Source organism: Podarcis vaucheri (genome assembly GCF_965113315.1).
Source record: "Podarcis vaucheri genome assembly, chromosome: Z".
NCBI classification, from domain to species: domain Eukaryota; kingdom Metazoa; phylum Chordata; class Lepidosauria; order Squamata; family Lacertidae; genus Podarcis; species Podarcis vaucheri.
The window spans coordinates 43783501-43798509 of NC_138758.1; the positions used below are offsets into that span (position 1 = coordinate 43783501).

A 15009-nucleotide genomic window follows, 5' to 3' on the forward strand; every position below is an offset into this window, starting at 1 on the left:
TTGACATGGGAACTAGTTTGGAGTGCGGGGAGGGGGCAGGAGACAAAAGGCAGAGAGATGCTTAAGGAAATATTTCACTTTGCAGAGTGTTTTCTAGATTTTGTCTCATTGGATATGTCGTCAGCCCTGTGAGTCAGGCCTATGGACAAACTCCACCACCTCTTGAGTTAAGGTTCTGCATCTTTAAACTGTGGTCCAAATATGAGTTGCTCCATGAAGATGCTACTGGTACTTTTTTCAAGATTTTGAAATGGCAGCATATGCTTCGAATGGGGGAGACCAACCAAACAGGTGAATTTCCAAGGGAAATTTGCCAACCACACCTTGCTCTTATCTTGTAAGAGAGCCCTGGTGCAGGCTGTGCTTGCCTATAACAATATTCCCATGTTTTATCGAAAGCAAGCAAACAGCGCCCAGTTGCTAGTACTTCATTCCTCCTTGCATGTAAATAGTATAACCAGGAGATCCTTTGTGCTTCTCCTTAACAAGTTATGATTGGTAGCCATCCTGAAGCCGCCATGACTTGTGAAGATCATAAGCTGCTGCATCCAGCTGAAGACCCATCTAGTCCAGCATCTTGGCCTACCATGGTGAACCAGATGGCAGTGAGCCATCTCTGAATGCAAAAGCACTCTCCTCACTTGTGATCCCCAGCGACTGGTAGTCAGAGACATACTGCCTCTGACAGTGGAGTTAAGGCATAGCCATCATAGATAGCCAATCTTAGCCTTGCTCTCCCTCAATTACCGTATTTTTTGCTCTATGACTCACTTTCCCCCTCCTAAAATGTAAGGGGAAATGTGTGTGCATCTTATGGAGTGAATGTAGGCTGCGCAGCTATCCCAGAAACCAGAACAGCAAGAGGGATTGCTGCTTTCACTGCTCAGCAATCCCTCTTGCTGTTCTGGCTTCTGAGATTCAGAATATTTTTTTCCCTTGTTTTCCTCCTCCAAAAACTAGGTGCATCTTGTGGTCTGGTGCGTCTTATAGAGTGAAAAATATGGCAGTTTGTAACCTTTTGAAGCCATCCAAATTGGTGGCCATCTCTACTTCTTTTGGGAGCGAATTCCAAAGTGTGATTGTGCTATGTGAAGAAATAACTTTATGTTGTTGTTCACTTGCTAATCACAGCTTGCAAGGGAGCAACTAACCGCAGTGCCTGGTTTGGATGTAAAGAAAACCTGGTACAGTCTGTTTTGTTTGCATTGGGCAGCAAGAAGTACAAGCACTCTGACAGGACATCATTTGTTCTTGATAACAAAATAAGACTTTCTGGCTTATTGTAGGTTTAATGTGCAAACAGAGTCAGTGTGTGTGTTTGAAATCTTTCCCCTTTTTAAAAAATGAATGAAGACACCAGCAGACAAAAACCATTTATTGAGCAAGAAAAACAGAAACACCCATTTGCATTCATTACCAGAGACGTGCTTGTTTTTTATTTTATTTTAAAGGAATGTTGAAAAAGATACAACTATCATAGCTTCACAGTGATTTTGTTTGTGGTAATGGCTCCAATGCAAAACACACACACCCTACACCAACACCCTGTGTCTGAAAGTGCTTTGAGAACTATCTACAACATAAATGCACATTTTAGCACATTTCTACAGATAGTATGAGTGTTGAGAAGGATCTGTCATTATGATTTTTTTCTTAAAAAAAATAAAGGTATATTTATAGATTCAAAAAGTTTATTTTAAAAAGGTGTCAGGGGGCAAATGGCACAGACATGCATCATCAGCTGCCCACTTCCCCTTCTTTTGTGTTGCAATGTTTCTAAGGCACTCATAACTGAGTCAATTCCTGTTATTACTGCACTCACATCTCAACTCACATAATCTACAGGCAGCATGGAACATTAGCAGCAATGAGGATAGGACTAAAAACAGCCAAGGTGGCCTCAACTTCCCAGCTGCGTTTAAGTGGTTGCTTAATTCAGTGATTGGCAGAAGGTAGAACAGGCTCTCCTAGGAAATCTCTGGGTTAGCCCCAACAGATCAGCTAGGGTTTCTAACTCCCAATGGTCTAATAACAAGAACCCAAAGGCTGCTGTCTTAAAGGTGAGGTCCTATCTGCACTATACATTGACTGCAGCATTATACCACTTTAAACAGTTGTGGCTTCCCCTGAAGAATCCTGGGACCCGTAGTTTGTTCAGGGTGCTGAGAGGTGCTTTTCCACACAGCTGCAGTTCCCAGAATTCCCTGCAAAGAGGGATTGACTCTTTGCAAAGAGGGGAATAGGGAATTTCCTAAGAACTCTCAGCACCGTTAACAAACCACAGTTTCCAGGATTCTTCGGGGGAACACATGACTGCTTGAATGCAGTTTCATACCGCCTCAATATATCATGCAGGTGGGCCTTAGGTTGCTGAAAAAGAATGCCTAGGGGAAAACTATGTGTTGGTTTGTGGGAGGAAGCTTGTTTCTGCTACTGATCACAAATTCCTGGGTAGCGATCATGTGCCCAGAAGGAATCCTATTGCATGTAATACAGGAATATTCTACAAGACCCAGTGATCAGCCGAACATTGGTGCTGGCAAAGCCCTGATATGACAGCTTATGGGGGCTACCTACAAACTCCCTCCCAACTCTGACACCTCTTTATCTCTCCTGCTCCTGATACTGCATATGACATTAGTTGTAAATATAAGTGCCTCTTGGGCAAACCAGCCTTGTGGGCAAAATGAGGAGGGTGGGCAGGCCTAATCAGGCCTGCAGGCTGAAGGTTGCTCACCACTGATATCTGTTCTGTCTTAAATATTGATCAACTTTGCTCTGGCAATGACAGCAAAGAGTGTCTGATACTGTTATATATCTACTGCCCCCGATGCTTATTGATTGCATTTGGTCTTGGCAAACTGCCTACAATGTGTTGGACCTCGGAGTGGCTGCTTGCCCAAAGTTCTTAAAGCACACACAAACAACCTAATGGGCACAAGGAAATGGGGAGGGAGAGAAAAGTATTCTGGCAAAATATATTTTGAAGACATTCTTGAAGGCAAAAAAAACCAAAACAAAAAACCAAAAGAGTTGACATACAAAATGCTCATTGTTTCCATTCCATAGTACCAAACCAAACAGCAATTGAAACCACACGTGTAAAAAAACAAATACGCACACCCAAACACATATACACATATCTCTGAAAACAATTCACCATGGCTACCCCTTCACAAAATAGAGCTCTTTCTCTCATGCATCACGAAGAGTCCTGAGGTAAGTATTGCAATAGACTCACGGCCCTTAAGAGGACCACCCAAAAAATTTTATGTCCTACTCTCAGCTTATTGAGCCTTGTAAGTAGGACAGTACCCTGTAAGGGGTTGTATTCAGACTAGTTCCACCGGAATTAATGAACCTAAGTTACGTGCATTAGTTTCAGTGAGTCTGCTCTTAAGAATGACAAAAATTGGATACAGTGCTGTATGTTTACAGTGAATGAGATCAGTTCAGCAACAGCATGGAGGAGGTAGTAGACCTTCCTGCAAGACGATCAGGATAAAAACGCAAGAGCCCTGGTGGATCAAGCCAATGGCCCATGTAGCTTAGCTTTTCCCAATGACCAATATATGTCCCAGTGGGAAGTCCAAAAGCAGAACCATTTGTATTTCCCAGCAGGTGGCATTCAAAGAGACAGTTGTTCCACCAGTAGAGGCAGAGCATAGCCTTAAAGGCTCTGAACAGCCACTGGCCACTGCTTATGCCCAATATCACCTTCATCTTCCTAGGAGATGAAGGGTGCTAAAGTGGGATAACTCTGCAGCAGGTGCCAGAATTGTCTGCTGGACAACAAGCCATTTGCTGACCGCCCCCCATAGGGCCTTTCAATTCCCTGAAAATAAATCGAGGGGAGAAGTACCATCTTCACATGGCCTCAGTGTGCCAGAAGATGTTCTGCTTCTGCCACTATACCCACAAAGGAGCTTTTAAGACTTTCATTTTTAAGGCAAAATACAGTTGAGGTAAGGTGAGAAAAGAGGAACAGGCAGGTAGAGGACACCCAGCACCGGAATATCTAAGGCTGACCTAAGGACCCACCACCAAGCCCCCTGCCAACATTAAGAGAGATACACTACCCTCAATGTCCATTGGAAAAATAAAGAAACCACTACTGTTACCCCTAGTCCGCGAAAATGCTACATCTTCCCCCAAACTGCTTGGAAATTTGCCCTTTTAAGACGCGCAAAATAAGGGCAGAGATGGCTTTCGTGACACGACGTTAAGTTGCTTGTTCAGGGGGTGGGAGTGAAGGGGAAGTGCAGCAGCAGTCCCTTTCCACAATCTTTGAAGGCTCCCAGTGTGTATTAAGACAGGCGCCACACACAGCCTAGAGACTTGAGCACCTCCACAATGCTTAAGAGGCTGTCGGGCACCCAAAAGTGGGACACCTCCACAGTGAGTTAGGGGCTCTATGGTGGTGCTCTTTGGCACATAAAAGACCAAGAATGTTATGTGAATATCTCCCCCATGTTATGTTTTGGGGGAACTGAGTCCCATTTCCCCCCTTTTTTTGCAATTCCAGCTAAACCAGTAGAGGAGGTGTCCATCCACTTGGCTCTCTTGCTAAAAGAGGCAGGATCTCCGCTGGTGCCTCCCTTTGTTCAAATCTGAAGTCAGAGACCGGCTGATTCGCTTGGTAGTGAGCTTCATGTCTCTCGCAGCTACTATGGCGCGGCTCAGAGACCTGTTCAGGTCCTGCAGACCAGCGCAGTCCAGAGTCATGGAGCAGCAGGAACCCTCTTGCATTTGGTGCCGAGAAGCCGAGGTTTTCAGCTCTGTGGCCTGGGGCCTGCTAGGGACAGCAGCAGGGGAGGAGACCTGAGGTGCAAGTGGAGAACAATAGCTGGCGAAGAGAAAAAGAAGGGGAGGGTCTGAATAAACCTTTACACTAGATGAAAGCATTTGTGCATCTAGTTCAGTATTGCCTACCCCAAGGGTAATAATAATAATAATAATAAAATAATAATAATAATAATTTATTATTTATACCCCACCCATCTGGCTGGATTTCCCCAGCCACTCTGGGCCGCTTCCAACAGAAGACTAAAATACAATAACCTATTAAACATTAAAAGCTTCCCTAAACAGGGCTGCCTTCAGATGTCTTCTAAAAGTTTGGTAGCTACTTTTCTTTTTGACATCTGGTGGGAGGGCGTTCCACAGGGCGGGTGCCACTACCGAGAAGGCCCTCTGCTTGGTTCCCTGTAACTTGGCTTCTCGCAGTGAGGGAACCACCAGAAGGCCCTCGGTGCTGGACCTCAGTGTCTGGGCAGAACAATGGAGGTAGAGACGCTCCTTCAGGTATGCTTGACTGAGGCCGTTTAGGGCTTTAAAGGTCAGCACCAACACTTTGAATTGTGCTTGGAAACGTACTGGGAGCCAGTGTAGGTCTTTCAAGACAGGTGTTATATGGTCTTGGCGGCCATTCCCAATCATCAGTCTAGCTGCCGCATTCTGGATTAGTTGTAGTTTCCGGGTCACCTTCAAAGGTAGCCCCACATAGAGTGCATTGCAGTAGTCTAAGCGAGAAATAACTAGAGCATGCACCACTCTGGTGAGACAGTCTGCGCGCAGGTAGGGTCTCAGCCTGCGTACCAGATGGAGCTGATAAACAGCTGCTCTGGACACAGAATTGACCTGCGCTTCCTTGGACAACTGCGTTTCCAAAATGACTCCCAGGCTGCGCACCTGGTCCTTCAGGGGCACAGTTACCTCATTCAGGAGCAGGGAGTCCTCTACACCTGCCCGCCTCCTGTCCCCCCAAAACAGTACAGTGGTACCTTGGGTTAAGTACTTAATTCGTTCTGGATGTCTGTTCTTAACTGAAACTGTTCTTAACCTGAAGCACCACTTTAGCTAATGGGGTCTCCCGCTGCCGCCGCGCTGCCAGAGCATGATTTTTGTTCTCATCCTGAAGCAAAGTTCTTAACCTGAGGTAATATTTCTGGGTTAGCAGAGTCTGTAACCTGAAGCGTATGTAACCCGAGGTACCACTGTACTTCTGTCTTGTCTGGATTCGACCTCAATCTGTTAGCTGCTATCCATCCTCCAACCGCCTCCAGACACTCACACAAGGTGGGGGACGGTTTTCAGTCAGAGGGCTGCATTCCCACCTGTGCAACCTTCTGGGGGTCACATGCCAGTGACGGGCAGGGCCAGAGGATAAAGTGGGCAGAACAATAAATATAAATGCTACTTTAGTGGAGTGGGCTGCTATTACACACATTCATGCCCCCCCCCTGTACTCCATCCAGGTAAGCAAGAGGCATCATCAGAGTTAAAAAACCAACCAAACAACCAGGCAAAAACACTCAAGGAGGGTTATGCAATAGGGCTAAGTGAGCGGTGTAGCCTTGGGAGAGTCCAACGGACCAGACAGTGAAGCTTAGAGGGGCACATGTAGACCCTGAGTCTGAGGTTCCCAGTCCTGGGTCTGCACTAACTGACCAGGAGCTCTCCAGAATCTCAGGAAGAGCAAGGGCCTTTTTCATCCTTTTACCTGATCCTTCTTACTGGAGGTGCTAGGGACCGAACCTGGGGACTTCTGCCACTAAGGTATGTGCTCTCTCACTGAACAATGGTACCTTCCCAAATGAGTTTTGGAGGCATTGGTGGCAGGGAACAAGCCAACATCAGAGTAGGAGAGCTTATAGAGGCAGACAACTGAAGCTGGACTACAACACCACTCCTGATCACTGTCCATGTTATCTGGAGCTTGATGGAAAGTTTTAGTCCAGCAATATCTGTAGGGCCACAGGCTCACCATTTTTGGGGTCAACACAATAAGGGAAAAAGTCATATCTCTCAGAATTCTCACTGAACAAAGACCTGAATGAGTGGTTCTTACATTATAGGCGCTGGAGGGTAGGGAACCATGGGGACATAGTTGATGGAGGCAGCAGAGCTTGGGAGTGCCAGATACCAGAGTCCAGGCTGCTGTGATTGATGGTGATTGCTGGGGTTCTGCTGTGGTCCAGAACTTTGCTCTGCTTTGTCCCCTGCACCATGGTCCACCCCTGGGGGCAAATGAGAAAACAAGATCTAAAATTCTCCTTAGACAGAACTGGGAGGAATTGATAACTTTATTATTATTATTCATAATTTTCATTTATATACATTACAACAATGTTTGCCAAGTTTTAACATTTTCAATTTTGACTCCTTTCCCCCTCTTTCTGTGGTTCCTTACATTTATTTTCATCCTTTCCTGTATACTCCAAATTGTTTTAACTTATTCTTTTATTCATCTGTTCTAATATACCGTATATCTCACATATATTTTATTTTAAAAACCTGCAGGTTTTTACAATAATTGGAGGAATTGATATCTTACTATAAAGGAAAGTGGGAGGCACTTCAGAGAGCAACTCACACTCTCCTTTGAAAGGGGGTTGAAGCTGGGGTGAGCTGTGAGGAGGGGGACTAGGAGTGAGCTATAAAGGGGATACCAAGGGGGTGGGCGTGGTGTAAAGGAAGGGAGTTTGCTCAGGTGTAAAGGGAGGAAGGGTTGTCCAAGTACAGGGGCAGAGGGGTTGGTGAGTAGAGTGAGCAGGGGCAGCAGCCCTCTGTGTGCATATGTGTGTATTCAATGACATGTTGCAGAATACACACACAAAAATCTCATCCCAGTCTCGAGAAGCCCCAAGTGTCCAACACGTATCTCATATTTTGTTTAGTGTCCATGGAAGTTCAGTGGCAGAGAAGCTCTGGAACACTCTTCCCCTTGAAACATTTCCCAAAACATTTCCATTTCACTAAGTACTTTTTAGAGAATTAATTTGTCTCAACTTTGGCCATTTGTTCTCTGTTTTACGACCATAACATTTATACAATGCCTGAATTGTTTTGTTGTTACTTGATTTCTAATGTGTCGGCAGTTTACAAATCAATGGCTACCAGGCATGATGGCTATGTTCTACCTCCACTGTCAGAGGTGACACATCTCACTGTCAGAGGTGACACATACCAGCTGCTGGGAATTGTAGGTGGGGAAAGTGCTGTTGTGTTCAGGTCCTGATTATGGTCAGCCACTATGAGAACAGGATGGTAGGCTAGATGAGCTGTTGGCTTGAGCTAGCAGCCTCATCTTATAGTTTTATAAACAAAAACATTCCTCTTGGGAACTGTTTCCAAATCCCTCACCATCCTTCCTGCCCTCGTCAGGACCTGCGCTCTAGTTTGCCAACACAGCATCAGTTTTCACACCAGAATCGCCCTTTCTCACCATGCACTACTTTGCTCCTGGGGTTCCTGGTATCCTTGCACAGATGGCTTGGTGCTTCTGACTTCTTCGGAGTGCTTTGGTAGAAGGGTCCAAATGAATCCCTTGAGGAGTCACAGCCTAGAAATTAAAGACAAAGTAATTCATCTTGCCACAAGGACCCTCCACCCCGAATCCAAAAACAAGAAAACACAGAAGCAGAGCCTTGGAGAGGATTTTTTTTTTTTAAAAAAAAACAACTACCAATATGTGGAAGCAGCTAAGATATTGAGCTATAAATTAATCATGACATTGGACATGAGTGCCTCTGGGCGTGCTGATGTTGAAGGCATGTCCACCACCAAAATTTGTGAGTGCCTAGCTCCCTCAGAGTGAATTTTGTGGGTGCTACAGCACCCAAGGCCCTGGCACCTGGTGCCTATGCCTCAAGCATAGAGCTCATTAGATAAGTCTTGGACAAACCAGTCGTTCTCAGTTTCTGCTGAAACTGCTGACCCAGATTTATTTATTTTTAATCTCCTAAAAAAAAGTTTTTTAAAAAAAAGAAAAGACATGTAGACCGAGTCCTTAATTTAGGAATGCAGAAATTCACCAGGTACCAGTTAACATTTAACCAAGGATAATGATTCCTGTGGCACTATTCCACCTGTTGCTAAGCGCCAGAATTGTAAAAAGGGAAAAGTCAAGAGGAAATTTAAGGTGGAGAGCCAGCAGAGACACAACCTTAGCACCTGATTCGTTCCATATTTGCTTCAGTGATCCATTTGGTGGTGTAAGTTATGGGCTAATTTTTCTTATCAGTTGCTGTGTGGAACTCCTGATTCAGAACATACCCTGCTCACAGATTCTGACTTCCTTGTTCTTCCAACAGAGTGGACTGCTCACATAAGCAAGCCACTTTGCTGCCACTGCGAATCCTGCCCTGCTCTGTGGTCTAGATTGTGCAAACAGAGATGGGGCACTTGTGGCCCTCCAGATTCTATTTGTTTACAACTCCTATTACTGCCTCACAGACAAGCAAAATAATCAAGGGGATGGAGCAACTCCCCTATGGGGTAAGGTTTCAGAGTTTGGGCATCTTTAGTTTAAAGCAAAGGAGAGAAGGAGGCAACATGACAGATGATGTGAAGAAAGCAGATCCACAACTCATGAACATCCAATGAAGCTGAATTTTAGAGGACTCAGGACAGACTAAAGAAAGTACCTATTTACACAGCACAGAGTTAAAACTACTTGCTCCCACAAGATACAGCAATAGCAACCAACCTGGATGGCTTTGAAAGAGGGTTGCACACATTTGTGGACAATAAGGCTAGCAGTGGCTACTTACCATGATGGCTATGTTCTACGTCTACTGTTAGTAAACCTCTGAATACAAGTTGCTAGGAATCACAAATGGGGGGAGTGCTATTGCTTGTGGGCTTCGCAGTGGAGCATCTGGCTGGCTATTGTGAGAATGGAATGCTGGACTAACTCCAGCAGGGCTCTTCTTATGATACCTTTGTAGCCTCTGGCATCTTGGTTTCTTGTGGGTACATCTTCAAGCTGTGACTTGACCTCTTGGCAATAGGGGCACGGGGCAGAGCTTTTGGGAGTCTTTGGTTCTTGCAACTTGGGACTTGAAAAAGAATACTGGGTTCCTACAGAAATCAAAACAAAGAAACTTGATACATACACCCCAGGCATCTGGTTTCCCTTGTGGGAAGAGAATGCTGGACTCAATGGGCCTTTGGTTTAATGCAGCAGGGGTCTTCTTATGTTATAGCGTCTCTACCTCCATCGTTGTGCCCGGAAACTGAGGTCCAGAGCCAAGGGCCTTTTGGCAGTTCCCTCGCTGCGAGAAGCCAAGTTACAGGGAACCAGGCAGAAGGCCTTCTCGGTAGTGGCACCTGCCCCGTGGAACGCCCTCCCACCAGATGTCAAAGAGAAAAATAACTCCCAAACTTTTAGAAGACATCTGAAGGCAGTCCTGTTTAGGGAAGCTTTTAATGTTTAATAGAAAAGGTAAAGGGACCCCTGACCATTAGGTCCAGCCGTGGCCGACTCTGGGGTTGTAGCGCTCATCTCGCTTTATTGGCCGAGGGAGCCGGCGTAAAAGCTTCTGGGTCATGTGGCCAGCATGACAAAGCCGCTTCTGGCGAACCAGAGCAGCACACAGAAACGCCGTTTACCTTCCCACCGGAGCGGTACCTATTTATCTACTTGCACTTTGTTGTGCTTTCGAACTGCTAGGTTGGCAGGAGCAGGGACTGAACAATGGGAGCTCACCCCGTCATGGGGATTCGAACCAGCGACCTTCTGATCGGCAAGTCCTAGGCTCTGTGGTTTAACCCACAGCGCCACCCGTGTCCCTTTAATGTTTAATAGGTTATTGTATTTTGGTGTTCTGTTGGAAGCCACCCAGAGTGGCTGGGGAAACGCAGCCAGATGGGCAGGGTATAAATAATAAATTATTATTATAATAATTATTATTGTATAGCTTTTATTGTAACACGTTGCTCTTTTTTTCTGATTTTATGCCACACTTTATGTTTTTAAATTTTGTAGGTTGCCTGGAGACATTTGGTGCCAAGCAACTGATAAACTGAAAGGATGATGATGATGATAATTTGCTTGGTTGCTTTCTCAGTGGGGACCACCATTCTTCCCCCCCCCCCACACACCTGGAGAGGAGGGGAGGAGAAATTATTGCTACAAATCAGAGCAAATTTCCCCTGAAAATTACATCCCCACCCCCAAATGTAAAAGGGGGAAAGGCAGTTCTGCTCCCCTCTTTTGCTTCCCATACCCTTCCCTAAAATTTAGGCCATATTTTTATTAGCATGGAAATTCAACCCAGCCTTCTTAGCCCAGTGCACTGCTACCTGTCTAGTCCTTCCTGGGGTAGCTGATTTGGTAAATAAGAGCAGGCTCAGGTGCCCATTGCTCACCAGTGTAGGGCCCCCAGAGGATGGGCTGCTCTGGGGATTCTTTCCTAGAAGCAGAGGTTTCTTGCCGTTTCCCTTTCCATGGCTTTGGTGGTGAGTAGTCTGACTCTGAAGGGCCTGCAAACAACACAGGTGGGGACACCCTCAGTCCTCATATGCGCATAGAATAGCAGTCACTTCATTATACAGAATCAAGTGCTGTTGGTTTGGAGCAGAAGCCATTTGTGCACAACACTGATGGGCTAGTGCATGAGACGTCACTGACAATGAAAAGCTGGAAAGGGTTTAGGTTAGGCTTATTGCTTCCCTTAAAAAAGTCTGAAGTGATTTGCAACCACTGTAAAGAAACACAAATAAAAATCACATACACTTTTTTAAAAAAAACCAAACATACCCACCCAAATTTAACAGTACAATGATTGGTGATACGCAAATGCCCAGGAAAAAGAAAACATGTTTGCCTCAAATAAATGTCAAGGTTTATATGAGGAACAGAAGCACAAACAGCACATCCTTCTGAAAGGCATGCCTATATTCACCCTCTGAATAAAATGCATCTCTTTGCATAACCAAACCAACCTAATGCACACCACAAACATTTTTGTTGCTTACTGAGATCCAGCTGGATCCCATCTTGCAGGTTCGATCTCTTTATCCAATCTTCTGGCTTGATCAACAGAGCTGGACTGTCACGGTCAGCTGAGCTCTTCCCGGATGTTTTGCTGCAAGATGAGGTGGGGATGTGGTTGGACCTGCAAGACAGTGAATTGTTTTAGGCACACTGCACCATTCCTTACATGAGCAGCAAGAAGCACAGGGCAGAGAACTTCTGCTTATCTACTGCAAATCTGAGTTAGAGAGTATGTGTGTCTGTGAGAGAAAATTTAAAAGGGAAGAAGTGGTGGGCACAAGTAAGGGGTCTATACCTCTGCAGTGCTCCTCTCTCTTCTGCATATCAGGGCTCCAAGACCACCCCCTTTTTTTGCAACAGAAGCTTACCAAGTGTTTGACTAAAAATGACCTTGTATGTGAAAAATTATAGGATATCATTAGTCTCAACAAACAATAAATCATATTGCAGGTTTCCAGCTGATGCCTGGTGTAAATAAAGGCAAGAAAGAAAGCTGGGCTTCTGGGGCATTGCATGGGCAGCAGATGGCACCAGAGAGAAGCCACTTGTTGCTGTGTAGGGTGTCAATACCCAGCATCTTCAGGCAGGTGCCAGGGCCCCTAGGTCCAGGTAAGGTGTGTTGCTGGCGCCTGCCCCTCCAGCAGCCTGCCCCTTCAAGTAGCATAAGGCAGCTGAATCTAGCAGCCATTTTAACTCCCCACCATTCTCTGAAGAAATGCTTTGCCAGAGGCATTGTGGGAAAATCCTTACATGAACCTGCCCTGGCTGCCATCAGGAGACAGTGATGGAGAAAGGAGAGGCTGCCCGGGCTACCCTCAAACTTGGAACAAGCTCTGCCCATTGCTTACCCTATTGGATTGGCACTTCTGGGGAGGCGGGTCCTGTCCTGCCTTGGCATCTGGAGTGTAGAGGTATGTGCGGAGGGTGGCCGCTTTGGATAACCATGAGGCTGCTGGAGGGTCTTCTCCAGGACTTGGCGAAGCTGGTGGACTTCATGCTGCAAAGCTCTGATAGCCTGGCTGTTAAAGGGACAAAAACAACCCCCAGCCCAGGATCAGTTAAAATCAGGACCTAGCATGACAAGAGATATTAATTTTAGGCATGCTATACATGTCCAGCAACCCAAATTGTACACACAGTAGTGGAAGGGTCATAGCTTGGTGATAGCGCATCCACTATGGAAAAATCCTAACAACTGCACTCTTAGTGAGGCTGCTTCTGTTTACAGTTTTTACAGAGTAAGTACAAAGCATAACCAGCTTGCAGATGGAATGTTTTTACTGCAGGAGTTAGCTCTTAAGAATGATGGAAAGCTCCCAGGCTGGTAGCTGAATGCAAGCTTGCCAGAGCATGGAGAAAATGTTCCCCTAAAAAGGGTTAAAATTGATGCCTTCTCCTCTGGAGGAAAGGGCCGTAGCTCAGTGGTGGAACATCTGCTTTGCACACAGAAGGCTCAGTCCCTGGTATCTCTGGGCAAGGCTGGAAGAGACTGACCCAAAAACCTGGAGGTTTGCTGCCAGTTAGTGCAGATCAGGGGAGGGGAAGCTTTTTCACCTTGAGGGCTGCACTCCCTTCCAGGCAATCTTCCAGGGGCCACATAATAGTGATGTGCAAGGACCCGAAGCAAAAAGTGGGCAGAGCAATGAATGCTGATTTTAGCTTTATTCAGATGGCTTTTTTCCTTTGAACATCCCCCCTCCATCCTCCATGAAGGGAAGTGAGGAGCACTGTAGGAGTTCATGGACACCTTCCAGTTTGCCCAAAAGACTTGAGGAAGGTACAAAGCACCATCACCCAGTGATGGGTGTGGTCTGGGGAGAGTTCTGAGGGCCAGACAAAGTGGTCTGAGGGACTGCCTCGGCCACCTTGGCCTGAGGTTCCTCATCTATGATCTATTGTGTTTCTCACCCAGGGCCCCCACCATTCCAAAGAGGAAACTTACGCTCGGTGCACGCGGGAGTCAAGGAGACTGTAGTCATGAGTCTGGTCTGGGGGCAGCGAAACGGCAGAGGAGCTAGGAGAATGTCTTGCTTCATCAGGAGGCACACTGTAAGTTTCAAGTCCTGCCTGGGCATCAGCCTCAGAGTCTGTGTGAGCTGGTGAGAAAAGAGCCAGAAACACATCATAGAATCATAGGGTTAGAAGGGACCCCCAAGGGTCACCAGGAGCAGCAGAAGATAAGCAGTAGCTGGGTGAACTGCAAAGCAGGCAAATCTTTTGCCAACCTTTTCCTGCTTTGCCAACCAAAGGCAGAGGAGAGGAGCAGGACCATCCCTGGGTTGAGGATGTGGGGCCCACTGGAGAGCCAGTGTGGTGTAGTGGTTAAGAGCGGCGGACTTGTAATCTGGTGAACCAGGTTCGATTCCCCGCTCCTCCACCTGCAGCTGCTGGGTGACCTTGGGCCAGTCACACTTCTGTGAAGTCTCTCAGCCCCACTCACCTCACAGAGTGTTTGTTGCGGGGGAGGAAGGGAAAGGAGAATGTTAGCCGCTTTGAGACTCCTTAAAGGGAGTGAAAGGCGGGATATCAAATCCAAACTCTTCTTCTTCTTCTTCTGTTGGTTTGCAACAGCTGGCCTGATTCTAGACTTCTGGGTGGGGAGCGGAGTTTAAAAGGGGGAAAACAGTTGCTTATCTGCTAATTAGTGGGCGGGAGTATTATTTGTTTATTATTTATGCATGGTTAATATTGTCTGTTATTAATTATAAGGTGGGTGTGTTTTTGTTTTCTCATAAATATTATGTTAAATGATATAGTGATGTATTGTATGACCCTTCCTCTCTTTTCTTCCTTTATGGTTGTGCGTGTGCATGTGCATGTGCACACCTGCTGTAAGTCACCTGGGCACTTTGGGGGGATAAGCGACTAGTACCGTATTTTTCACCCTATAGGACGCACTTTTTCCCCTCCAAAAATGAAGGGGAAATGTGTGTGCGTCCTATGGGGCGAATGCAGGCTTTCGCTGAAGCCTGGAGAGCGAGAGGCATCGGTGCGCACCGACCCCTCTCGCTCTCCAGGCTTCAGGAAGCTATCCACAAGCATTGCAAGCCCGGTGGGAGTACCCGTGGGCTCACAAGGCTTGCGGGCAGCAGCCTGCAGCCCCCGAGAGAGTCTGCAAGCCTTGCGCGCCCGGCAGGAGGTCCCGCCGGGTGCGCAAGGCTTGGGGCGGCAGCCTGTCGCCCGAAGCACGGGGAGCCCTCCGGAGCACGAAAAATACGGTAAGTTTA

General features: G+C 46.5%; 1 protein-coding gene across 1 annotated transcript in view; it reads right to left on the reverse strand.

The window, feature by feature from the left end:
• Positions 1-1428: 1428 nt before the first annotated feature.
• The window catches only part of AKNA (AT-hook transcription factor), a 64213-nt gene continuing 50632 nt past the window's right edge, over positions 1429-15009 (reverse strand). The window contains exons 15-22 of the mRNA XM_082209040.1: positions 13725-13878; positions 12631-12801; positions 11764-11903; positions 11155-11268; positions 9724-9864; positions 8228-8344; positions 6851-7019; positions 1429-4846 (exon numbers count right to left, since the gene is read on the reverse strand). Coding sequence (XP_082065166.1) covers positions 4567-4846; positions 6851-7019; positions 8228-8344; positions 9724-9864; positions 11155-11268; positions 11764-11903; positions 12631-12801; positions 13725-13878 — 1286 coding nt within the window. The 3' untranslated portion in view covers positions 1429-4566. The remainder of the gene's footprint in view (positions 4847-6850; positions 7020-8227; positions 8345-9723; positions 9865-11154; positions 11269-11763; positions 11904-12630; positions 12802-13724; positions 13879-15009) is intronic.